This window comes from Oncorhynchus keta, chromosome 10, assembly GCF_023373465.1.
Source record: "Oncorhynchus keta strain PuntledgeMale-10-30-2019 chromosome 10, Oket_V2, whole genome shotgun sequence".
NCBI lineage: Eukaryota > Metazoa > Chordata > Actinopteri > Salmoniformes > Salmonidae > Oncorhynchus > Oncorhynchus keta.
This window is the reverse complement of record NC_068430.1, coordinates 71,378,231-71,405,065: the sequence shown is the minus strand read 5'-3', so window position 1 is coordinate 71,405,065 and position 26,835 is coordinate 71,378,231. Positions and strand designations below refer to the sequence as shown.

At 48.4% G+C, this 26,835-nt stretch overlaps 1 protein-coding gene across 1 annotated transcript in view; it reads left to right on the top strand.

Annotated features, from left to right (window-relative positions):
* The window catches only part of LOC118379918 (B-cell lymphoma/leukemia 11A-like), a 51,909-nt gene extending 25,736 nt beyond the window's left edge, over nucleotides 1–26,173 (top strand). Inside the window, exon 3 of the mRNA XM_052527825.1 lies at nucleotides 20,811–26,173. Within this exon, the coding sequence (XP_052383785.1) occupies nucleotides 20,811–22,798 (1,988 nt within the window). The 3' untranslated portion in view covers nucleotides 22,799–26,173. The remainder of the gene's footprint in view (nucleotides 1–20,810) is intronic.
* Nucleotides 26,174–26,835: the final 662 nt, after the last annotated feature.

Sequence of the window (26,835 nt, the reverse complement as noted above, 5' to 3'; positions counted from 1 at the left end):
GCCTGTCTGTCTGTCTGTCTGTCTGTCTGTCTGTCTGTCTGTCTGTCCAACAACACTCTTTTGTTTTACATTTTTTCTCCCTCTGCCCTCTTTTAAAAATAGTATATGCTATCCCCTATTCCCCACTACCTCCCTTCATATATTTATCTCCTTGAATTGTTGTAAAAGTGTAGGACTTTTGCCATACAACAATCATTATAAATTGTATAGGCTTAACTTTTTTTCTAAGCAAACTCATTATATCTGTTCATCCTCTTCCACTCTCTCTTTCTGTAAAGGTGTCCATCAGAAATGATTACGCCCGTCGCCCTATTTCTGAACAAGTCGCTGAGCAAGTTTCTCATCTCTCATTTCCCCAAGTATTTCTCCTGAGCATCATATCAGGCTTAGAGACCAGTATAGGGTATACATCTTGACCCAGCATAAACCCGAGCCCAGTTACAGTTCACCTTCTGAGTATGTTTAGTTCATCTTCCCAGAATGCAACACAACGCGGCGAGGCAGTCGAGGTCGTCGACCTGGGGAACTGGCGTCTCTGAGAAGCCGTCAATTCCCCCTCGTCGCCGTGGGAACATGAGTGGCGCCGTTAACGCATGGGGGACCAGTGTAGCCCCATAGCGTGACAGAGATGTAGCCATTAGGGGTGACACCAGATGGGTGTCGGAGTGTGTGTGTGTGTGTGTGTCAAAGTGTGTGTGACTTGACTCGTGTGGCATGAGTGCTGGTAGTTTCCCCTAGTGTGACGCAGGCCCTCTGAAACGGGGACACGCTTAGAAAAACGGGTTCCAGGTAGAACCCATTTTGGTTCCAGGTAGAACTTTCAGTTTCCATGTAGAACCCTCTGGGGAAAGGGTTCTACCTGGAACCAAAAAGGGTTCTTCAAAGGGTCCTCTTATGGGGACCGCCGGATAACCCCTTTAGAGTCTGGACAGCACCTGTTTCAGAGTGGACTGTTGATTTGCACTGGCGCTGGTTGTCTGTAGATGTACACGTTAGGCTTCACTGTACATGTGTATCATTTTTCTACTGCCAATGACAATTGGTACATCTCATGTGGTACCACATTGCTTCAATGTTCCATTGTGAGGCCACACTCTCCACTGTTTAAACATGGCGCTCTCTCACTCTCTCTGTCAATTCAGTTTTTATTGTCTGCTAGAGAACAGCTAGGGCACAAACATCTCCCACATAAATCTTCCCCCGAGCTGTTCTTCTCTGTTCCAGACAACGTTGACAGTCAGCCGTACCCTCTTTTACCCCTGCACAGCCCAGTTTCCTCACGCTGTGAGCATTGGCAAAAGGGGAGAGAAAATACAAGCTGATACTCGCTCTGCTCACTCTCTGAAAATGTATCCACAACTCAGAAGTCATTGGACATCTTTTAAAATGATGTTTTGATCCAACTCTGGCCCCGCGGCGGGGCCACGTATGTGTGCCGTCTTGCCCAGTGCCTGTGTGGAATGTCTCTCACTGAGTTTGTGTGTGTGTGTGTGTGTGTGTGTGTGTGTGTGTGTGTGTGTGTGTGTGTGTGTGTGTGTGTGTGTGTGTGTGTGTGTGTGTGTGTGTGTGTGTCTGTCTGACACAACTCTTGTCTGCGTGAGTATGTGTGTCAGTGCACTCCTGTCTGTGTGTGTGTTAAAGAGTATGGCTGGACAGTGCTGTGTGGGTATCCTGCTCGTTGCAGCTGTCTGTGTATAAATCCAGCTGTCACTAAGGGAACATAGCCTCTCTTCTAGAACTCCTGCTCTCCCTCCCTCCCTCTCTCCTGCCTTCAAACCCTCCCTCCCCTCACTGAACAGGGGGGATGTTTCAACAGAAAATGTGTGAGATGGCATTTAAGGAAAAAGATAAGGAATTGTTTGTCCATTGAATGCTTGAGTCAGAGTCACTGGGCTAGTGCAGCCTCTCTCTCCATTCAATTCAATTTAAGGGCTTGATTGGCATGGGAAACATATGTTAACTTGCATAAAAATGTACAATAAACATTACACATTTCAGAAGTCATATTATGTGCAATTAGATACAGTACAAAAGGGAAAATAAATCAACATAAATACACTGCTCAAAAGAACACTAAAATAACACATCCTAGATCTGAATGAATGAAATATTCTCATTAAATACTTTTTTTCTTTACATAGTTGAATGTGCTGACAACAAAATCACACAAAAATGATCCATGGAAATCAAATGTATCAACCCATGGAGGTCTGGATTTGGAGTGACACTCAAAATTAAATTGGAAAACCACACTACAGGCTGATCCAACTTTGATGTAATGTCCTTAAAACAAGTCAAAATGAGGCTCAGTAGTGTGTGTGGCCTCCCTACAATGCCTAGGCATGCTCCTGATGAGTTGGCGGATGGTCTTCTGAGGGATCTCCTCCCAGACCTGGACTAAAGCATCCGCCAACTCCTGGACAGTCTGTGGTGCAACGTGGCGTTGGTGGATGGAGCGAGACATGATGTCCCAGATGTGCTCAATTGGATTCAGGTCTGGGGAACGGGCGGGCCAGTCCATAGCATCAATGCCTTCCTCTTGCAGGAACTGCTGACACACTCCAGCCACATGAGGTCTAGCATTGTCTTGCATTAGGAGGAACCCAGGGCCAACCGCACCAGCATATGGTCTCACAAGGGGTCTGAGGATCTCATCTCGGTACCTAATGGCAGTCAGGCTACCTCTGGCGAGCACATGGAGGGCTGTGCGGCCCCCCAAAGAAATGCCACCCCACACCATGACTGACCCACCGCCAAAATATGACACTTCATTCTGCATCACTGCACATTTACATACAGTGGTGAGATAACATGAATAAATAACTGTTGTTGTCATTTATGACCGCATGCTGGAGGATGTTGCAGGCAGCAGAACATTCTCCACGGCGTCTCCAGACTCTGTCACGTCTGTCACGTGCTCAGTGTGAACCTGCTTTCATCTGTGAAGAGCACAGGGCACCAGTGGCGAATTTGCCAATCTTGGTGTTCTCTGGCAAATGCCAAACGTCCTGCACGGTGTTGGGCTGTAAGCACAACCCCCACCTGTGGACGTCGGGCCCTCATACCACCCTCATGGAGTCTGTTTCTGACCTTTTGAGCAGACACATGAACATTTGTGGCCTGCGGGAGGTCATTTTGCAGGGCTCTGGCAGTGCTCCTCCTGCTCTATGGGTTGTATTTACAAAGGTGTTTGTGAGTCTCTGGTTGCCCTTTTCTTGTTTTCTTGTGGACCTCTCTCTCCACCCTCTCTCTCCACCCTCTCTCTCACACCTCTCTCTCCACCCTCTCTCTCGAACCTCTCTCTCCACCCTCTCTCTCGAACCTCTCTCTCCACCCTCTCTCTCACACCTCTCTCTCCACCCTCTCTCTCACACCTCTCTCTCCACCCTCTCTCTCGAACCTCTCTCTCCACCCTCTCTCTCGAACCTCTCTCTCCACCCTCTCTCTCACACCTCTCTCTCCACCCTCTCTCTCGAACCTCTCTCTCCACCCTCTCTCTCGAACCTCTCTCTCCACCCTCTCTCTCACCTCTCTCTCCACCCTCTCTCTCGAACCTCTCTCTCCACCCTCTCTCTCGAACCTCTCTCTCCACCCTCTCTCTCGAACCTCTCTCTCCACCCTCTCTCTCGAACCTCTCTCTCCACCCTCTCTCTCGAACCTCTCTCTCCACCCTCTCTCTCGAACCTCTCTCCACCCTCTCTCTCGAACCTCTCTCTCCACCCTCTCTCTCGGACCTCTCTCTCCACCCTCTCTCTCGAACCTCTCTCTCCACCCTCTCTCTCGAACCTCTCTCCACCCTCTCTCTCGAACCTCTCTCTCCACCCTCTCTCTCGGACCTCTCTCTCCACCCTCTCTCTCGAACCTCTCTCTCCACCCTCTCTCTCGGACCTCTCTCTCCACCCTCTCTCTCGAACCTCTCTTTCCATCCTCTCTCTCCATCCTCTCTCTCCACCCTTTCTCTCGAACCTCTCTCCACCCTCTCTCTCGTACCTCTCTCTGCCCTCTCTCTCGAACCTCTCTCTCATCCCTCTCTCTCGCCCCTCTCTCTCCACCCTGTCGAACCTCTCTCTCCACCCTCTCTCTCCGCCCTCTCTCTCGGCCCTCTCTCTCTGCCCCCTCACTCGGCCCTCTCTCTCTGCCCTCTATCTCGGCCCTCTCTCTGCCCTCTCTCTCGGACCTCTCCCTCTCTGCCCTCTCTCTCTGCCCTCTCTCTCTGCCCTCTCTCTCGCACCTCTCTCCCGGACCTCTCTCTCGGACCTCTCTCTCTGCCCTCTCTCTCTGCCCTCTCCCTCTGACCTCTCTCTCTGCCCTCTCTCTCTGCCCTCTCTCTCTGCCCTCTCCCTCAAACCTCTCTCTCGGCCCTCTCTCTCTGCCCTCTCTCTCTGCCCTCTGTCTTTGCCCTCTCCCTCTGCCCTCTCTCTCTGCCCTCTCTCTCTCTCCTCTCTCTCTGCCCTCTCCCTCTAACCTCTCTCTCGGCCCTCTCTCTCAACCCTCTCTCTCACCCCCTCCTCTTGTCCCCTCTGCCCTCCCTTAGTTCTGGGCTGCTATACTGCTATACACTTCTCTGCCTTGTGGTTATCTATAGGGCCTTGGGACAGATTGTTGGCACGGGTTCACAGGTAACATTCCAGCACGGTTTGAGATCTTAGGCCCGAGCCTTGTTAAAATCACCATTTATAGGCTCCAGCTGGCTCCAGAGGGAACCAACTTCCAGGCTGGTGAGGCTACCTATTTCATTCTTATTAACTCATTGGTTGTTAGTGTTATAGTATGGCTATGCATGAGGACTGAGGAGAAGAAACTCTCTGGGAATAGCCTGGCTAGATTCCACGTAGTCCGACAAAGCTTGGTAGCATCGCATTCAATGTATTTAGCTGAAAACATGCTGTAACCCGAGGTGAATACCAACATGTTTAGTGAATTTGAGCTTTCAAATGTAGTGCTGCCTGTGACTCTTAGCCAAATCACAAAATAACGTCTATCAAATACATCTGCTTATACAAAGCAGACCCATTTCAGGCCAGGCTGTGGTAGAAATGAGAGAGGTGGTGACTGTGGGCCATTTCAACTCCAAGGGTCCTAGCGCCCCTCCCTTTCTCCTCCCTGGCTCTGCCCAGGGCCTGTATTCAACAAAGCGTCTCTGAATAAGAGGTCTGACCTAGGATCAGGTTGGACTTTTCCGTCATGGTGAATAAGAGGAGGGGACCTGATCCCAGATCAGGCGCTTGGTGAGTTTGAGCCCTGCTCTGCTCTAGTCTACACAGTACTGTGGCATGGCATAGATTAGAGTCCTAGACCACATGTGTCTAATTAAGAGAGAGACTGCATGGAGTCTGGTACGGCAAGGCCCTGAGATGAAGAGTAGTGGGGAGCGTGGGCTACCTTCGCCAAGCGTATGGCCCATCCATCTTACAGACTGTTATTGAGGGTCAACGTTACATGTGTGGCGTTTACTGCTTCTCATGCACCCCTCCTTTCCACCCCTCCTTTTCCTCCCTCTTTTCCCGCACTCCTCTTCACAGTAAGTGGGCTTTCAAATGGAGTGCGAAGGAAAGCGCGGAGAAGGACACGTGTGGTTCGAGCGGTGAACTTGTCGGGGCGTAAGCCGACACTATAAAAACGGTTTGTAGGTCAGTGTCGAGCGTGCATGACCACTTCCGAAGGTGCGCTGTGTGTCTCTTCCTGCTATTGCCAACGACTTGGGTTGGCTGGTAGACGGGCTAGGGTGAGGGGGGGTTGGGAGACGGGCTAGGGTGAGGGGGGAGTGGTGGCTTGTTGAACAGGAGGCGGTTTTGCAATATTAATACCGTTTGGAACTTGTTTCCGGGTTCTTGCGCCATTTCCCTCAAGTCCTTTATGAATTAGTTAGGAATAAACAGCAGTAGGGGTGTTGGACGGGACTGGGACATTGTGTGGGCTCAGCATGCTGGTCTTGCTATCTCTACATACATACTGCTTGAGATTGGACGTTGTCCTCGTGTGCGGTGTTACTCTGGAATAGACTTCTGGTGTGACATGTGATTCAAGGCCGTTTGATTTAAACCCGATCAGAGGAAAGAAATCCAACTCTTTACAACGTCCAATGAAATACTTACTATGTTGCTGCATTATAGACGAACACTCACCTCTCTCGTCTCTGCTTTACGTCACTAAGAGTTGTGATCCTGGTTGAGTTTGACCTTGGACTAACCTTAACCGCAGAGAAGCAGCAGAGTCCATCGATTGACGACGATTGACCTTGAACTATTTAACCAGCTGACCACACTGTGACCACTGTGTAACCACAGTCGGGAACACAGCAGATGCGTAGCGTGTTTAAGGACGCTGCGGGCGACTCCTCCGACACACTGGTCTCGTTGTCTTCTGTCCCATTTTCTTTCATTCTACCCCATTCCCCCACAATGCCTTGGGGCGTCATATGCTCGAACGGGCTCCTTTGATTGGCCGCGGCTCACATGACCTTTCCAAGCCACTGGTTGTCTCGCGCCTCGACGTGCCCTGAGAGAGCGAGGGAAACATACAGTAACAAGGTGTCTGAAGCAACCTTTGTTTGGTCATGAGTAAATGTTGAGCCAGGGTAGAAAAGATAGTGAGTTTCCCCCTTTAGGAAGGTCAGATTGTTCTGATAGCCACGTTTTCTGTCGTACAGATCCTTGTGAGAATGAGAGCGGACTTGGTGAGTAATGGCTTCCTACCTTGTCAGATGGGGACTGTGGTCAGAGGGAGAAGGAAACACATCTGGAATACTTCACTCTCTATCTCTGTCTCTCTCTCTCTGTCTCTCTCTCTCTGTCTCTCTCTCTCTCTCTCTCTCTCTCTCTCTCTCTCTCTCTCCCTTCCCCTTCTCTCTCTCTCCCTCCCTGCCCCCCCTCTCTCTCTCTCTCTCTCGCGCGCTCTCTCTCTCCCCTCCCTCCCCTCCCTCTCTTCCTCCCCCTCTCTCCCTCCGTCCTGTGAACGAGCCAGTCCCTTCGGTTCGGCCTGTATGAGCTTATGTCTTCTTGGAATATGATTTCCAGTGAAGTGTGTTAGACCAGAGGGCATGGAGAGGGGGAGGAAAATACAAACCACCTGTATAGTTCTCTCCTCCTCACTAACCCTGATGGAAGGCTTTACCAGGAGTGGAGAGTAGGTGGCTGGGAGGGCAGAGTGGGGTGAGGTCAAGGGTAGAGGGCTTCAGAGGAAAAACAGAGCAAGAGGAGATGGAGAGAGAGGGAGGGAGACAGACCCACAAAGAATTCAAAAACAAATCATATGTTGATCAACTCACATATCTACTGGGTGAAAGACCACGGTGTGCCATCACAGCAGCAACATTTGTGACCTGTTGCCACAAGAAAAGGGCAACCAGTGAAGAACAAACACCATTGTAAATACAACCCATATTTATGTTTATTTATTTTCACTTGTGTACTTTAACTATTTGCACATCATTACAACACTGCATATACTTGTAGACAATAATATGAAATGTCTCTATTTCTTTGAAATGTGTAAATGAAGTGTATTGTTTACTGTTCATTTTTGATTGTTTATTTCACTTTTGTTTATGATCTATTTCACTTGCGTTGGCAATGTAAACATATGTTTCCCATGACAATAAATCCCTTTGAATTGAATTGAGTGAGACACCGGAACCAGACAGACAGAAGTGTTTGCTCAGCCTGGAGGGATCCTCTCACACACAGTGGGAGCGGAGGGAGTTGTGTGTGTGTTGCGTATCCTCCCAGCCTTCCAGCTTCTCGTGGCCTCGCCAGTCTGCAGGTCCCTGCCTGTAGATGCCCCCTAGCCCTAACCCCTACTACCCCCTACCCTAAACACCCTCTCCCCCTCTTCTCCTCCTCTTCTTCTCTCCTTCTCTCAACACCGTCTGGGCCTATTTACAGCTATTCCCTCATTGATATCAGCAAAGCTGTGTGTATTTCCAATGAGCAATCCATACGTCCACTCTAGTCTCTAATGTCTAGTCTTTCAGCATTGTTCATCTCTGCTCTCTCTCCCTAAGATACACAGCCGAGGCCGCCTGGGAAGTCGTCTGGGGTCTGTTGTTTCCCTGATATCTCCTTTCATTTATGTTGTCCATCCACTCTGCTTGACTTTAAGGACACAATTGTTAACAATGACAATGCTAAGGACATTATCATTGTCCACAATAGACCATGTCTCATGCAAATGTTTACGTTATGTAATTGATTGGCTCGTTAACTGTACTGGTTTAAACCTCATGACCCAGGGGTCTATATACTGTACCATTATGTCTTTCTTATGACCGCACACACACACACGCACGCACGCACGCACACACACACACACACACACGCACACACACACACACACACACACACACACACACACACACACACACACACACACACACACACACACACACACACACACACACACACACACACACACACACACACACAGCTCTCAGTAAGCAGAAGATAGCATATAATGATCTACAGGGGAGAACAAACAGACCAGACCCATTACAGGGGCAGTCGGACCGAGAGATGCCCGAGCGCGGAGCCCTCTGACTGGGCTATAGGGAGAGACAGGAGGTCATGTAGATGGATGGATGCCCTTTCTGGTCAGTTCAAACAGAGTTCAACCGACTGGAGATGGAGAGGTCCATTGGGCGGGAAAGGAAACAGACATCGGACAGACACATTACACACACACACAGAGAAAACACACACACTCATATATGAATGGAATTCACACACACTGAGACTCTTAGAAGAACACACAATCAGACAGACACACTTTTTGTCTCTCCCTCTCGGCTCTGTCTATTGTGCAGTGTGTGCATACAGTGAATTTGTCCTCTGTAGCCATCTGTCTCTTAATGGTTCTAGTGGGTCAGAGACACACCGTCCCGGTTCTGGCTGCTCCTATCATCTGTCTCTAATGGTTCTAGTGGGTCAGAGAAACACTGTCCTGGTTCTGGCTGCTCCTATCATCTGTCTCTATTGGTTCTAGTGGGTCAGAGAAACACAGTCCCGGTTCTGGCTGCTCCTATCATCTGTCTCTAATGGTTCTAGTGGGTCAGAGAAACACAGTCCCGGTTCTGGCTGCTCCTATCATCTGTCTCTAATGGTTCTAGTGGGTCAGAGAAACACAGTCCCGGTTCTGGCTGCTCCTATCATCTGTCTCTAATGGTTCTAGTGGGTCAGAGAAACACAGTCCCGGTTCTGGCTGCTCCTATCATCTGTCTCTAATGGTTCTAGTGGATCAGAGAAACACTGTCCCGGTCCTGGCTGCTCCTATCATCTGTCTCTAATGGTTCTAGTGGGTCAGAGAAACACAATCCCGGTTCTGGCTGCTCCTATCATCTGTCTCTAATGGTTCTAGTGGGTCAGAGAAACAACGTTCCGGTTCTGGCTGCTCCTATCATCTGTCTCTAATGGTTCTAGTGGGTCAGAGAAACACCGTCCCGGTTCTGGCTGCTCCTATCATCTGTCTCTAATGGTTCTAGTGGGTCAGAGAAACACTGTCCCGGTTCTGGCTGCTCCTATCATCTGTCTCTAATGGTTCTAGTGGGTCAGAGAAACACTGTCCCGGTTCTGGCTGCTCCTATCATCTGTCTCTAATGGTTCTAGTGGGTCAGAGAAACACAGTCCCGGTTCTGGCTGCTCCTATCATCTGTCTCTAATGGTTCTAGTGGGTCAGAGAAACACTGTCCCGGTTCTGGCTGCTCCTATCATCTGTCTCTAATGGTTCTAGTGGGTCAGAGAAACACTGTCCCGGTCCTGGCTGCTCCTATCATCTGTCTCTAATGGTTCTAGTGGGTCAGAGAAACACTGTCCCGGTTCTGGCTGCTCCTATCATCTGTCTCTAATGGTTCTAGTGGGTCAGAGAAACACTGTCCCGGTTCTGGCTGCTCCTATCATCTGTCTCTAATGGTTCTAGTGGGTCAGAGAAACACAGTCCCGGTTCTGGCTGCTCCTATCATCTGTCTCTAATGGTTCTAGTGGGTCAGAGAAACACTGTCCCGGTCCTGGCTGCTCCTATCATCTGTCTCTAATGGTTCTAGTGGGTCAGAGAAACACTGTCCCGGTTCTGGCTGCTCCTATCATCTGTCTCTAATGGTTCTAGTGGGTCAGAGAAACACCGTCCCGGTTCTGGCTGCTCCTATCATCTGTCTCTAATGGTTCTAGTGGGTCAGAGAAACACTGTCCCGGTTCTGGCTGCTCCTATCATCTGTCTCTAATGGTTCTAGTGGGTCAGAGAAACACTGTCCCGGTCCTGGCTGCTCCTATCATCTGTCTCTAATGGTTCTAGTGGTTCAGGGAAACACAGTCCCGGTTCTGGCTGCTCCTATCATCTGTCTCTAATGGTTCTAGTGGGTCAGAGAAACACTGTCCCGGTTCTGGCTGCTCCTATCATCTGTCTCTAATGGTTCTAGTGGGTCAGAGAAACACAGTCTGTCCTAATGGTTCTGGCTGCTCCTATCATCTGTCTCTAATGGTTCTAGTGGGTCAGAGAAACACAGTCCCGGTTCTGGCTGCTCCTATCATCTGTCTCTAATGGTTCTAGTGGGTCAGAGAAACACAGTCCCGGTCCTGGCTGCTCCTATCATCTGTCTCTAATGGTTCTAGTGGGTCAGAGAAACACAGTCCCGGTTCTGGCTGCTCCTATCATCTGTCTCTAATGGTTCTAGTGGGTCAGAGAAACACTGTCCCGGTTCTGGCTGCTCCTATCATCTGTCTCTAATGGTTCTAGTGGGTCAGAGAAACACTGTCCCGGTTCTGGCTGCTCCTATCATCTGTCTCTAATGGTTCTAGTGGGTCAGAGAAACACAGTCCCGGTTCTGGCTGCTCCTATCATCTGTCTCTAATGGTTCTAGTGGGTCAGAGAAACACTGTCCCGGTTCTGGCTGCTCCTATCATCTGTCTCTAATGGTTCTAGTGGGTCAGAGAAACACTGTCCCGGTTCTGGCTGCTCCTATCATCTGTCTCTAATGGTTCTAGTGGGTCAGAGAAACACTGTCCCGGTTCTGGCTGCTCCTATCATCTGTCTCTAATGGTTCTAGTGGGTCAGAGAAAAACACTGTCCCGGTTCTGGCTGCTCCTATCATCTGTCTCTAATGGTTCTAGTGGGTCAGAGAAACACAGTCCCGGTCCTGGCTGCTCCTATCATCTGTCTCTAATGGTTCTAGTGGGTCAGAGAAACACAGTCCCGGTTCTGGCTGCTCCTATCATCTGTCTCTAATGGTTCTAGTGGATCAGAGAAACACAGTCCCGGTTCTGGCTGCTCCTATCATCTGTCTCTAATGGTTCTAGTGGGTCAGAGAAACAACGTTCCGGTTCTGGCTGCTCCTATCATCTGTCTCTAATGGTTCTAGTGGGTCAGAGAAGCACAGTCCCGGTCCTGGCTGCTCCTATCATCTGTCTCTAATGGTTCTAGTTGGTCAGAGAAACACTGTCCCGGTTCTGGCTGCTCCTATCATCTGTCTCTAATGGTTCTAGTGGGTCAGAGACACACAGTCCCGGTTCTGGCTGCTCCTATCATCTGTCTCTAATGGTTCTAGTGGGTCAGAGAAACACTGTCCCGGTTCTGGCTGCTCCTATCATCTGTCTCTAATGGTTCTAGTGGGTCAGAGAAACACTGTCCCTAATGGTTCTAGTTCTGACTGCTCCTATCATCTGTCTCTAATGGTTCTAGTGGGTCAGAGAAACACAGTCCCGGTTCTGGCTGCTCCTATCATCTGTCTCTAATGGTTCTAGTGGGTCAGAGAAACACAGTCCCGGTTCTGGCTGCTCCTATCATCTGTCTCTAATGGTTCTAGTGGGTAGTCCTGGGCTCCTATCATCTGTCTCTAATGGTTCTAGTGGGAGAAACACTGTCCCGGTTCTGGCTGCTCCTATCATCTGTCTCTAATGGTTCTAGTGGGTCAGAGAAACACAGTCCCGGTCCTGGCTGCTCCTATCATCTGTCTCTAATGGTTCTAGTGGGTCAGAGAAACACTGTCCCGGTTCTGGCTGCTCCTATCATCTGTCTCTAATGGTTCTAGTGGGTCAGAGAAACACAGTCCCGGTTCTGGCTGTTCCTATCTTCTGTCTCTAATGGTTCTAGTGGGTCAGAGAAACACAGTCCAGGTTCTGGCTGCTCCTATCATCTGTCTCTAATGGTTCTAGTGGGTCAGAGAAACACCGTCCCGGTCCTGGCTGCTCCTATCATCTGTCTCTTAATGGTTCTAGTGGGTCAGAGAAACACAGTCCCGGTTCTGGCTGCTCCTATCATCTATCTCTAATGGTTCTAGTGGGTCAGAGAAACACTGTCCCGGTTCTGGCTGCTCCTATCATCTGTCTCTAATGGTTCTAGTGGGTCAGAGAAACACAGTCCCGGTTCTGGCTGCTCCTATCATCTGTCTCTAATGGTTCTAGTGGGTCAGAGAAACACTGTCCCGGTTCTGGCTGCTCCTATCATCTGTCTCTAATGGTTCTAGTGGGTCAGAGAAACACTGTCCCGGTTCTGGCTGCTCCTATCATCTGTCTCTAATGGTTCTAGTGGGTCAGAGAAACACTGTCCTGGTTCTGGCTGCTCCTATCATCTGTCTCTAATGGTTCTAGTGGGTCAGAGAAACACAGTCCCGGTTCTGGCTGCTCCTATCATCTGTCTCTAATGGTTCTAGTGGGTCAGAGAAACACAGTCCCGGTTCTGGCTGCTCCTATCATCTGTCTCTAATGGTTCTAGTGGGTCAGAGAAACACAGTCCCGGTTCTGGCTGCTCCTATCATCTGTCTCTAATGGTTCTAGTGGGTCAGAGAAACACAGTCCCGGTTCTGGCTGCTCCTATCATCTGTCTCTAATGGTTCTAGTGGGTCAGAGAAACACAGTCCCGGTTCTGGCTGCTCCTATCATCTGTCTCTAATGGTTCTAGTGGGTCAGAGAAACACAGTCCCGGTTCTGGCTGCTCCTATCATCTGTCTCTAATGGTTCTAGTGGGTCAGAGAAACACAGTCCCGGTTCTGGCTGCTCCTATCATCTGTCTCTAATGGTTCTAGTGGGTCAGAGAAACACAGTCCCGGTTCTGGCTGCTCCTATCATCTGTCTCTAATGGTTCTAGTGGGTCAGAGAAACACTGTCCCGGTTCTGGCTGCTCCTATCATCTGTCTCTAATGGTTCTAGTGGGTCAGAGAAACACTGTCCCGGTTCTGGCTGCTCCTATCATCTTTTATGACTGTGGAAAGGTAATAAGTATGAAAGTGATTTGAGAGTTGAACCAACACAGAACACATTTCTTACTGGCACAGTACACAGCTAGACAGAGCTAGAGCCCAAACCAAAGACCACCAGGCTTCACGTAGTCAGTTATCTCACAGTAAATCTCCCTTCATGCCAGCCAAGTTCTTTCTTTCTGTCTCGATCTCTCTCTCTCTCTGACTCTTTTCTTTCCTTGTGATGTGTCTAGTCTGTCTTTTTCTGCACCCTCGCTCGCTCGATCTCTTTCTTTTTCTTTTTCTTTCTCTCAGACTCTCTTCTTTCCTTTCCGTTTGATGTGTGTGGTCAGTGGGTTAGCAGTCTGACTGAACCTTGCTGTTGCCACACTAATGTCTGTTTTTCAAACCTGGAATCCCCGGACGGACTGTTTCTTAGAACACGGTTAGCTCTCCCCTTCTCTCTTCTCCCTCACTGTGTTTTCTCGTTGGTAAGCCGCATTTCCTGCATCAGGCCTTGTTTCAGAGCAAGTGTTGGTCAGACAGGCTCTTTGTTGGTGGCCAGTGGCTCAGTGCACCACAAAGTAGTCTGGCCTGGGACAAAGGCAACAGTGTGTGAGTGTGTGTGTGTGTGTGTGTGTGTGTGTGTGTGTGTGTGTGTGTGTGTGTGTGTGTGTGTGTGTGTGTGTGTGTGTGTGTGTGTGTGTGTGTGTGCGTGTGCGTGTGCGTGTGCGTGTGAGAGAGAGAGAGCGAGCAGGGCTGCGACCACTTGGGACACGCCTAATGGCGTTGGGGTGAATACTGATGGAGAGAGACACACACACACACACACACACACACACACACACACACACACACACACACACACACACACACACACACACACACACACACACACACACACACACACACACACACACACACACACATGGGATGGCTAATGGCAGACTGGACCCCCCATCCTCCTCCATCACCAGTCTCTGTCCATGAATCCACGAATGACATGAACAGACTCGTAGTCACATTAACACTTTCTATCACAGCACTCTGAAGAGGTCTCCATATCCTCCCCGATCACTCCTACCAACACCCAGAAACACTTAGGAATACTGGCAGGGACCGTTATTAGTATAATCACTCTTCAGGTGGAAGTCCAAAATGGCTGAGCTGACATACAGTGTTCTCCTGGCTCTCTCTCTCCTCCTCTGATGCCTTGCTAATCCTATAACAACATTCCTCCATTACCTCAATGACCGATATCTGCGAGAGCCAGTTGGGACGGTCAGGAGGAGGAGGGAGAGACTTAGCAGGGGTTGGTCAAGAACAAAACAAAATGGTGGAAAAGTCAAGTAGTTGCAGGAACAGTAGAAAGTTGGCGTGGGGACTTAGTTGTTACCGTGGCATTGTGAACTTCTACCTCAGGGTTCAAGGTCATTGTTGATTGTAGCCAACAGCGGTTGTTTGTCTGTCGCTGTGTTTCAGTGGTAGGGGTTCAGTTGGGGTGGAGGGGGTCTGTCTGGGACTGACACTAGTGTACAGGGGCGGAGGGTTGGGAGTAGGGGGTGTGGAGGTGCATATTGCAGCAGGGGAACAATGAGAGGGTCTGGATCTGTGTGTACAAAGTGGCTGCAGGCTGCAGCACCTCCCTAGACTAGACTGTTTATAATCATCCCATCACTATTGCTTTGTCTAGCCTGGCCTTGTCTCCTTCTGTCTGACTGGCTGAGACAGTATTGGAATACATGTGATCCTGCCGAATGGGCCATATGGGCAATATCTTGTTGTTTAACATTTGTCCTTGTGCTCTTTGCATGGCTGCGGATCATGTTCTCTCTCTGGTGATAGCAGTGCATTGTACAGAGAAAGAGGCTGCAATAGACCTCTTCTGCTTTGTGTTGCGACAGGCTGCAATGTCCTTGGTAGGCTTGTTATCCTCTTTTTCTGTTATTCCTCTTTTCGTTCTCTCTCTCTCTCTCTCTCTCTCTCTCTCTCTCTCTCTCTCTCTCACTCTCATCATCTGTCTCTAATGGTTCTCTCTCTCTCTGGCTCTCTCTCTCTCTCTCTCTCTCTATCTCTCTCTCTCTCTCTCTCGATCTCTCCATCTCTCTCTCTCTCTCTCAGAGAAACACTCTCTCTCTCTCGCTCTCTCTGTCTCTCTCTCTCTCTCTGCTCTCTCTCTCTAATGGTTCTCTCTCTCTCTCTCTCTCTCTCTCTCTCTCTCTCTCTCTCTCTCTCTCTCTCTCTCTCTCACTCTCTCACTGTGATGGCACACTGTGGAATTTCACCCAGTAGATATGGGAGTTTATCAAAATTGGATTTGTTTTCGAATTCTTTGTGGATCTGTGTAATCTGAGGGAAATATGTCTCTCTAATATGGTCATACATTGGGCAGGAGGTTAGGAAGTGCAGCTCAGTTTCCACCTCATTTTGTGGGCAGTGAGCACATAGCCTGTCTTCTCTTGAGAGCCATGTCTGCCTACGGCGGCCTTTCTCAATAGCAAGGCTATGCTCACTGAGTCTGTACATAGTCAAAGCTTTCCTTAATTTTGGGTCAGTCACAGTGGTCAGGTATTATTCCACTGTGTACTCTCTGTGTAGGGCCAAATAGCATTCTAGTTTGCTCTGTTTTTTTGTTAATTCTTTCCAATGTGTCAAGTAATTATCTTTTTGTTTTCTCATGATTTGGTTGGGTCTAATCTCTCTATCTCTCTCTCTCTCTCTCTCTCTCTCTCTCTCTCTCTCTCTCTCTCCTCTCCTCCCCCCTATCTCCGTAAGCCTTCTCCCCAGCCTTGGTTTCAGCCCAGTCTCTCCTCTCCTGGTCCTATTTCAAAGGGACCTCGACTTAGTTTTAGCTTTAGAGCTTCTAGAATCTAGAGACCGCTCGCTGAATGGGTTCTCTTCTTGTTCTTTCCATTGGAGACGATTTTAGAAGATAATTCCCCCAAGCTCAAATATTCCTTCACTTTTTATAATCTTCAAGGCCATCAAATGCCCTGTCAGGACGTGTTTCTCTGCTTCCTCACAGGCTGTCCTTCCCTTTGAGCCGGGATCATTCGAGAGGGATAGGCTGCGTGCCAAATGGCCCCCTATGGGCCCTGGTCAATACTATATAGGGAATAGAGTGACATTTGAGAAGCACCCATAGTCTAGTCAAGGCCAATTTAGATATCTTCTTTTTGTTGTTTAGTGTCTGCCGGACAGGCGGGTGGGAATGGGTACGTCACATTGGTCCGGCTCGGTGCCAATCAATATGACGAGGGCATCAATTATCCACAATGTTCTGTGTTGTCGTCTCGTGAGCAGGGAGGTTTCAAACGTCATCTGGACCAGATAATTGCACAGCGAGAAACGGGTGTTTTTGATGTTTAGGCAAATGATTTAGGGGCCGGCCGTGTTGTGGCGCTCCGCTGTCCTTCACGACTGTCATCTCAGGCAGCCATTACGAATGGCACCTTCACGTCTGGCACCTTCACGCCTGGCACCTTCACGCCTGGCACCTTCACGCCACGCTACCCCACGCGTGTGCCTCGATTCTCCTCCGACAGATAGTTTTAGGTGTAGGCTTCTAGAGGAAGAGAACATGGGTGATAGACATGCGTGTGGATCCTCCTCCTGACAGGCTAGGCCTCAGAGGAAGAGAAGGTGTATACCCCACGCGTGTGCCTCGATCCTCCTCCGACAGATAGACAGGTGTAGGCTTCAGAGGAAGAGAAGGTGTATACCCCACGCGTGTGCCTCGATCCTCCTCCGACAGATAGACAGGTGTAGGCCTCAGAGGAAGAGAAGGTGTATACCCCACGCGTGTGCCTCGATCCTCCTCCGACAGATAGACAGGTGTAGGCTTCAGAGGAAGAGAAGGTGTATACCCCACGGATGTGCCTCGATCCTCCTCCGACAGATAGACAGGTGTAGGCTTCAGAGGAAGAGAAGGTGTATACCCCACGCGTGTGCCTCGATCCTCCTCCGACAGATAGACAGGTGTAGGCTTCAGAGGAAGAGAAGGTGTATACCCCACGCGTGTGCCTCGATCCTCCTCCGACAGATAGACAGGTGTAGGCTTCAGAGGAAGAGAAGGTGTATACCCCACGCGTGTGCCTCGATCCTCCTCCGACAGATAGACAGGTGTAGGCCTCAGAGGAAGAGAAGGTGTATACCCCACGCGTGTGCCTCAATCCTCCTCCGACAGATAGACAGGTGTAGGCCTCAGAGGAAGAGAAGGTGTATACCCCACGCGTGTGCCTCGATCCTCCTCCTCTCCACTGTCCGTTGATGTGGATAGGGGGCTGCTCCCTCTGCTGTTTCCTGAAGTCCACGATCATCTCCTTTGTTTTGTTGACGTTGAGTGTGAGGTTAATTTCCTGACACCACACTCCAAGGGCCCTCACCTCCTCCCTGTAGGCCGTCCCGTCGTTGTTGGTAATCAAGCCTACCACTGTAGTGTCGTCTGCAAACTTGATGATTGTGTTGGAGGCATGCATGACCACGCAGTCGTGGTTGAACAGGGAGTACAGGAGAGGGCTCAGAACACACCCTTGTGGGGCCCCAGTGTTGAGGATCAGCGGGGTGGAGATGTTGTAACCTGCCCTCACGACCTGGGGGCGGCCCGTCAGGAAGTCCAGGAAACAGTTGCCCAGGGCGGGGTCGAGACCCAGGGTCTCGAGCTTGATGATGAGTTTGGAGGGTACTATGGTGTTAAATGCTGAGCTGTAGTCGATGAACAGCATTCTCACATAGGTATTCCTCTTGTCCAGATGGGTTAGGGCAGTGTGGTTGTGATTGCGTCGTCTGTGGACCTATTGGGTCCGTAAGCAAATTGGAGTGGGTCTAGGGTGTCAGGTAGGGGAGGGGGTGATATGGTCCTTGACTAGTCTCTCAAAGCACTTCACGATGTAGTCGTTTAGCTCAGTTACCTTAGCTTTCTTGGGAACAGGAACAATGGTGGCCCTCTTGAAGCATGTGGGAACAGCAGACTGGGATAAGGATTGATTGAATATGTCCGTAAACACACCAGCCAGCTGGTCTGCGCATGTTCTGGGGACGCGGCTGGGGATGCCGTCTGGGCCTGCAGCCTTGCGAGGGTTAACATGTTTAAATGTTTTACTCACGTCGGCTGCAGTGAAGGAGAGGCTGCTGTACCGTCACTACTTCAGCCAATATAATGACCCCCAAAAAAACGCAGTGCATTTTTATATGTGAGTATATGTGGAAAGGCAGAACGTGGGCAAATTGCCTTTTTTATGACGGAAAAAATCCATAGGAGGTCAGAGCCCCTTGCAGGTGGCAGCAATTAACTGTAATTTTTGCAGATTGTAATGATCCATAATTTGCCAGCCCCCCAGATCTCTTTTCAGTCAAAAAAAATGTTCTGTGGAGCTGCCTTTGATTGGATGCACATTTCCCTTTTGCTTGCTGGCCTTTAAAGGCCCAACCCTTGATTCGAAAAACAACAAAACGGCAGCCCCACTCAGTTTGCTATAAAGCTGAGGGATGAATGGATCAATGGGTATAGCTATATCATTGACAAGGGCCGTACATATCAAAGAGTGACTCTTTAAGTGGGATTGTCATGAGAGTGCCAGGGTGGCAGGGAGGCCGACACATGAGAATCTGTTTTTCATCGCATTCTTCTTCTCCTCCTTCAGGCTGCTCTAGCAGCGGGAGCCCAGCCTGCACAGTGTCCTCCTCACCCCTAGCCTCGACAGCCACAGTGGGGTACAGCAAGGCTGGGCTTCTGCTCCGTCCACCATCTTAGCAATGGCTAATCTTTATAGCTGGCAGCACATTCGTGTTTTGGTTAAGTGTCTGCCTGCCTGCCTGCCTGCCTGCCTGCCTGCCTGCCTGCCTGCCTGCCTGCCTGCCTGACAGATCAAACAAAACAAAAAAAAGGATAAGAAACAAAAGGAGAGAAGAAACGAAAGCAGAGATGAAGGAGAAGAGGCACATTTGAGGAGTGGTGTAGAGAATGTGCTACTTTGCATATCTCACTTCTCCTTTCTATATTCTTCTTTTCTATTCACCTGAGAGGATTTCAAATCAAGCTGTAAACCATGAAACTATCCCAAATAGAATAATAATACATGAAATGCATTTTCATAGCACCACACTCAAATCATTCTCTGGCTCTCTCCTTTTTGTGTTTTCTTTTAGAAACTATATTTTTTTTTAACACCTGACCTTGTTTTTTTGTATTCAGTGCTATATATATATATATATATATATATATATATATATACACAGTGGGCAAAAAAGTATTTAGTCAGCCACCAATTGTGCAAGTTCTCCCACTTAAAAAGATGAGAGAGGCCTGTAATTTTCATCATAGGTACACCTCAACTATGACAGACAAAATGAGAAAAAAAATCCAGAAAATCACATTGTAGGATTTTTAATTAATTTATTTGCAAATTATGGTGGAAAATAAGTATTTGGTCACCTACAAACAATCAACATTTCTGTCTCACACATACCTGTAACTTCTTCTTTAAGAGGCTCATCTGTCCTCCACTCGTTACCTGTATTAATGGCACCTGTTTGAACTTGTTATCAGTATAAAAGAACCTGTCTACAACCTCAAACAGTCACACTCCAAACTCCACTATGGCCAAAACCAAAGAGCTGTCAAAGGACACCAGAAACAAAATTGTAGACCTGCACGAGGCTGGGAAGTCTGAATCTGCAATAGGTAAGCAGCTTGGTTTGAAGAAATCAACTGTGGGAGCAATTATTAGGAAATGGAAGACATACAAGACCACTGATAATCTCCCTCGATCTGGGGCTCCACGCAAGATCTCACCCCGTGGGGTCAAAATGATCACAAGAACGGTGAGCAAAAATCCCAGAACCACACGGGGGGACCTAGTGAATGACCTGCAGAGAGCTGGGACCAAAGTAACAAAGCCTACCATCAGTTACACACTATGCCACCAAATAATGCAGTGCCAGACGTGTCCCCCTGCTTGAGCCAGTACATATCCAGGCCCATCTGAAGTTTGCTAGAGAGCATTTGTATGATCCAGAAGAAGATTGGGAGAATGTCATATGGTCAGATGAAACCAAAATATAACTTTTTGGTAAAAACTCAACACGTTGTGTTTGGAGGACAAAGAATGCTGAGCTGCATCCAAAGAAGACCATACCTCCTGTGAAGCATGGGGGTGGAAACATCATGCTTTGGGGCTGTTTTTCTGCAAAGGGACCAGGACGACTATTCTGTGTAAAGGAAAGAATGAATGAGGTCATGTATCGTGAGATTGTGAGTGAAAACCTCCTTCCATCAGCAAGGGCAGGATGGTTGAGTGTGTTTAACGAGATTACAAACGCATTGTCAGCCAAATCTCAGGTCATCGTGCAAGGGCCATTGAAATTCAATTATTGTTTAAAATATTCCTAATTACCTCCTTGTCTGTGTTAATTGTATACACTGATTGAGATCTCGTTGCTGATGTTGTTTAGATGGGCTGTGTAATTGAATGCATGTTTAAATCTCAGTGTATTAATTAAGCTGGTAAAAACTGAAGCTGAATTATTTATCAAAGACAATGGATATCTTTGTTGTCGAACTGAAATATGAAGTATCACGGTCTAGCAATCCTAGAGGTCCTCATTCTCTTTCAGTCAAGTAACCCTTCTTCTTTCTCTCTCCTATTCACAGACAAGGATGAGCCCAGTAGTTACACGTGTACGACCTGCAAGCATCCGTTCAGCAGTGCCTGGTTCCTGCTCCAGCACGCCCAGAACACCCACGGCTTCCACATCTATCTGGAGAGCGAGCCAGGCAGCCCCCTCACCCCCAGGGTAGCCGCCCCGCCCGGGATGGGGGGTGACTGCACCTCCCATCCCCCCCTCCACGGTGTCCACCTGGCCGATGGGAGCCCCTTCAGTCTGCTGAGATTGCCTGGGTCCGGGTCTGGCCGGGAAGGGGCCGCCTCTGTCCCCCACGAGGGACGCTACCCCCGGACGCCTCCTCTGTTTAGTCCGCCTCCACGGCACCACCTGAGTCCGGAGAACCTGGCGCTGGCCACCCATCACCCGAGCGCCTTCGACAGGGTGATGCGGCTCAACTCAGTGGTCCTGGAACCACCGCCCGCCATGGACTTCTCAAGGAGACTGCGGGAGCTGGCGGGTAACCCCACGGGGGCCTCCCCACCCCTGTCGCCCAACAACCCCAGCCCTATGCAACGGCTGCTGCAGCCCTTCCAGCCGGGCTCTAAGCCCCCCTTCTCAGCCACGCCTCCCCTCTCCACCTCCCAGTCGCCCTCGTCCGGCTTCCGCTCCACCCCCAACCCGGCCCAGCCTACCACGCCGCTCAAGGCCAAGTCGTGCGAGTTCTGCGGGAAGACCTTCAAGTTCCAGAGCAACCTGATCGTGCACCGGCGCAGCCACACAGGAGAGAAGCCCTACAAATGCCACCTGTGCAACCACGCCTGCACCCAGGCCAGCAAGCTGAAGCGCCACATGAAGACGCACTCTCAGAAGAACTCCCTCAATGCCAAGTCGGATGACGGCCTGTCCACCGCCAGCTCACCCGACCCAGGCACCAGCGCCCTGGTGGGCAGCGCTACCAGCGCCCTCAAGTCCGTGGTGGCAAAGTTCAAGAGCGAGAACAACGGGCTGCTTGAGAATGGTGAGGAGGAGGAAGAAGAAGAAGAGGAGGAGGAGGGAGATGAAGAGGAAGAGGGAGATGAGGAAGAAGAGGAGGAAGAGGAGGAAGAAGGAGAGGAGGCAGAGGAGGAGATGGAGACTGAGGAAGGTGAGAAGAATGATTATCATTTCAGCCTGCTGTTGGAAGGGGCCCGGCACCACCAGAACAGCCAGGCCCTCCACCCCCACTCCCATCCCCACAGACGGAGCACTCCCCGGGACGCCTGTGAAGAGGACTTGGCACTGGAGTCGGACCGGGCCGACGAGGTCTGTGGCACCACCCCAACGGCCAATGGCCTGGGTCCTCTCTCTAATGAGACCCTGACCAGGAAGCTCCTGATAGGGAGCCCCGGGTCCCTCAGCACCATGACCAAGCGTATCAAGGTGGAGAAAGAACTGGATCCTCCCACGCCCACCATCCCCAACACAGATAACGTCTACTCCCAGTGGCTGGCCGGCTATGCCGCCTCCCGACAACTCAAGGACCCCTTACTCAGCTTTGGTGAGTACTCCACCAGACAATCGCCCTTCGCCACATCCTCCGAGCACTCCTCCGAGAACGGCAGCCTGCGCTACTCCACGCCCCCCGAGGAGCTGGATGGCGGCTGCGGGGCCTCGGGCCACAGCGGGACGGGGAGTGGGGCCAGCACCCCCCACCTGTCAGGGAGCGGCGGGCGCCCCAGCTCCAAGGATGGCAGCCGGCGGAGCGACACATGCGAGTACTGCGGCAAGATCTTCAAGAACTGCAGCAACCTGACAGTGCACCGGCGCAGCCACACGGGAGAGAGGCCCTACAAGTGTGACCTGTGCAGCTATGCCTGCGCCCAGAGCAGCAAGCTCACTCGCCACATGAAGACCCACGGCCAGATGGGCAAGGACGTTTATAAATGTGAAATCTGCCACATGCCTTTCAGTGTGTACAGCACTCTAGAGAAACACATGAAGAAGTGGCACAGCGATCATCCCATGCCAACCACCCTGGAAATTAAGACTGAGTAGGGGAGGCAGGGCAGCTCCCTGATTCGCTGAATCATGGCAAAAGCTGAGGAGACTGACAGGGGTTAGACACCAGTCAAAAACCCGGTACCTTTGGAAAAGCTGATCCATATTTGGGGCAATACTATTGCATCGGACACATAAACTTTTGAGCCTTTCTATTGTGCAATAATTGACATGTTTTGTACTTTTGTATCTGGACAGCATGCTCAGTGTGTTTTGGCTACTTAGATAAAAATTGTCCTTCATTGGTTGGTTGGTTGTAATTGTGTTGCTGTTGGTTGGTAATTTTGATTTAAAAAAAGAAAAAGATAAGAGGAAGAAAACCCCCATGCTGCATATACGTACTGTTTTACATATCTTGTACAGTTTGGTGTTGGAAACATGGTGGGCAGTGTGAATGGTCTAACCCTGAACTACAAAAAGCAGGGTCAAATTTTGACTGGTCTTTTAAAATTATTTTCTGTCCATTCCTGGGTTAAAAATATCAATTGGGTTTGCCTAGGAAACGGTAGCCACTTAGCAACATAACATTTTCTTTTCGAAGATATAGTGGTGGTCAATTTGAAATGAAGAGTTATCGTTTGAAAAAGCAAAAACATTGTGCCTTGGAATATTTTACCTGCATTAGTTAATCCTCCTTTTTGCTCTAAGCTCGGAGATTCAGCTACAAATGATAGCTAGCGGACATGTGTTTCACGGGAAATAAACAGGTTCTTGCATCAAGCGCCTGTACAATATGACATCGTCCTCCTTGACCCAGCGAAACACAAGGAACCAGTAGAAACAAAAAATATATATTTCTGGTAAATTATTTTATCTGCCTGACTCATTGTATAATATACTTCAGATGCTCATTCTGTTTACTGGCATATTAGCAACATGCTATTTTGGGGATTATGTGGTGTTTATATAAAGGGTTTTATTTGTGTTTGTTTGGTACCTTACATAGGGGTACTAAATGTAATAATGAGTTGTTATAATTCTGTAAACTTAAGCTCATAATGTGTTAGAGTGTTTTGTTTTGAAATGAAAGGTTTTACAGTTTTTTGTAAGTAGCACAAAACTATGTTGTTGTCCTTGTTGCTGGGATCTTCGGTGAGTCGGCCATGACAGTGTGTTGCTGTGGCGGCTGGGCACCTGAAGACTTGTTTTTCTTAGTTCTGACATGTCAGGCTGATTTTGAAAGGGGGTTGGGGTTGGGGGCAAGGAATGACCAGATTTCTAAATGCATTATAAGCTTTTTAATAAGCTCTTATTTCTTTTTTTCCACATGTTATATCAGATTTCCTAAAAGTTGAAATGTTGCCTCTTAAACTAATTGATATTGGAAATTCATTTTTTTTAAATTTAAGAACAATTTTGAGAAGTGTATTCAGTAAAACACATCCCCCGCTCGATTTTTACATCATTTGAATCTTTCACATCGGTTTGTGCTCTTTGAGGTGACACGTTAGACCTCACCGCTGTTGTTTTGATTTTACAGACTTACATCAACCCCCCTTTCATAATGTTGTTGGTAAAGCACTTGTCACTCTGCCTTGGATCCTGTATCTGTCTCTCTAATCGGAGGTACAGTCGGTTGAGTATAAAATAATAAGAACTGGGACTTTTCCCAGGATGAAATATGTGCACTGTTCAATTTTCCCAGTTTACAGGTGGACACTCAAGGGAAATCTTTGCTCTAATGCAGACCGATTGATGTGGTGTCATTGCTTCATGCAGATAAGAGTGAAACGAGAAGCCGTCGCCAGCCATTTTGTTTCCCAGGGGGCCTAGCAGTTTTTGGGGCCTCTGGGTAATACAGTATCAATGCAGGAACCGCCATACTCCCTCCTGCTTCAGAAAGAAAGAAAGAAACCTTGCTGCTCAAAAAGGGCAAGATTTTTTTTCCTAATACACATTTTTATAAAAATTAATAAATACTCTGTTTTTTAATGTAACACTTCAATATCTTTAGGGGAGACTTTATTTAAGTTTGTTTTGATGATATTTTTTGGGTTTCTCGTTAAATCTTGATGGTTATGCTCAAGATTGTATCACTATATTATGAATATGAAATGAACATGACTCATCTTTTTGCCTTTTTTGCTATATACACAGGTCTTCAGGTTAAACAACATTCTCATCGGCGAGAGATTTTATGATTATATGTGAATATAGAGAGAGAACTTTAAAAAAACATAGGAAAATGCACACTCATGTTCCTATGCTAAAATACACATTTGCGGTCTACTTGTTCCTGTATTTAGAATGGTATTTGAAATTAATGTTCACTTAGCGTAGGCACATGTAGTATTTATGTTGAAGCCTGTATTTTTAACTGTTCGCTTGTTCTCTTTAAAAGGTTCCAATGTACTCTTTTAAGTAGTTGAAGAAAAAATGCCCAACCAGCTGCCACCGTATATATTTTCTTAATTTGGCAGGATAATACTATTATAGTGTGAATAATTTGTACGCTTGAACAAAAATTAAGTATGTTTTTGAAAATTGAAACGTTGTGGCGTTCTATGGATAAGAGGAGCCATGTAATGGCTTTCTCAAGCAGTACTGTCGGAATGTGCCACAACATGGCAACACAGGGGGTTGTATATATCTTTTATTTTTGTTTTTTAACTGTTTCTTTCCTCTCCTGTCATTTTATATGCAGTAACACAAGCTATTGTTGGGTTCTCGGTAGTGTAACTTTCTACTGTCCGTTCCTCTCGACCGCCTGACCACATTCCAGTCACATCAATGAATTAAGAACTATTCCAGTCATTATGCAGTCAATTGATTTAAAAAGGACATGAATCTGGAAATCAATTTAGCGGTTTTATTTTTAATCTATTTTTCATTGCTAAACCGTACATGGTGCTTCATGGGTTTTTTAAAGTGGTAAATCTCACTTGCAAAACATTTCTAATGAAAACAGAAATGATTGGGGTGGGAAAAGAAAAGCCTACTTGAGCTGGTACAGTAAAGTAGGCTACATGTTTTGTGTACATGACAATGCTACATTGGTACGTTTAGGGTTTTCAGCCTTTTTCCTGTCTGTTCTCAACGCTGATTATTCTGAACTGAACTTGAACTTGGCCTCCGACAGTGAACGTCTCTATTTATTACGACGATACACAACTTTGTTGAAAACAGAGTCACACACCGCAGGAATCAATACATTTTCTCTCTCTTGTTGAATATCTGATGTTTTTAACATGTATTTTTAATGACCAAATGTCATTGACCACACCACTCAGTTTCTGGGAATTCTACTCTCTTCTGTTGAGTTCTTGTTCGTTTGGAGATGCCACTCTTTTTTTCAACAACGGTTGACTGCGTTATTCTCTACACTCAGCCATTTTGTCTTGAAAAAATGAAAAATAAATAGTATTACATACATTTATGGAATTGTTGGTTGTTTACCTAAAGACCTAAGGTATTTAGTTTGGGATGACACTCACACATGCAAACGTTCATCACACATGCACACACATACACACGAACGCACCCACCCACGCACACACACACACACTTGCAGTTAATATACAAACTATGACACCTCATTGTCTTGGAATATCATCCCCACCCATAGAACGTTACGCATGTGTCTGTGTGGGAGTGTGTATGTGTGTGTGTCTGTGTGTGTGTGTGTGTCCGTGTGTGTCCGTGTGTGTCCGTGTGTGTGTGTGTGTGTGAGTGTGTGTGTGTCTGTGTGTGTCTGTGTCTGCATGCGATAGCGTCTGCCAGGTGTGTTTGCCCGGCTGAACTTGAGTCGTCGTTGTCAGACGGGTGGAAGTTCAACTCCCTTATCTCTGGTTTCTGGTTTTGTCTGGTCATCTGGGTGTCTGCATTATATCTCCAACCTCTTCCCTCCCTTCCTCCCTCTCCCTCTATATCTCAGTCCCTCGCTCCCTTCCTCCCTCTCCCTCTATATCTCAGTCCCTCCCTCCCTTCCTCCCTCTCCCTCTATATCTCAGTCCCTCCCTCCCTTCCTCCCTCTCCCTCTATATCAGTCCCTCCCTCCCTTCCTCCCTCTCCCTCTATATCTCAGTCCCTCCCTC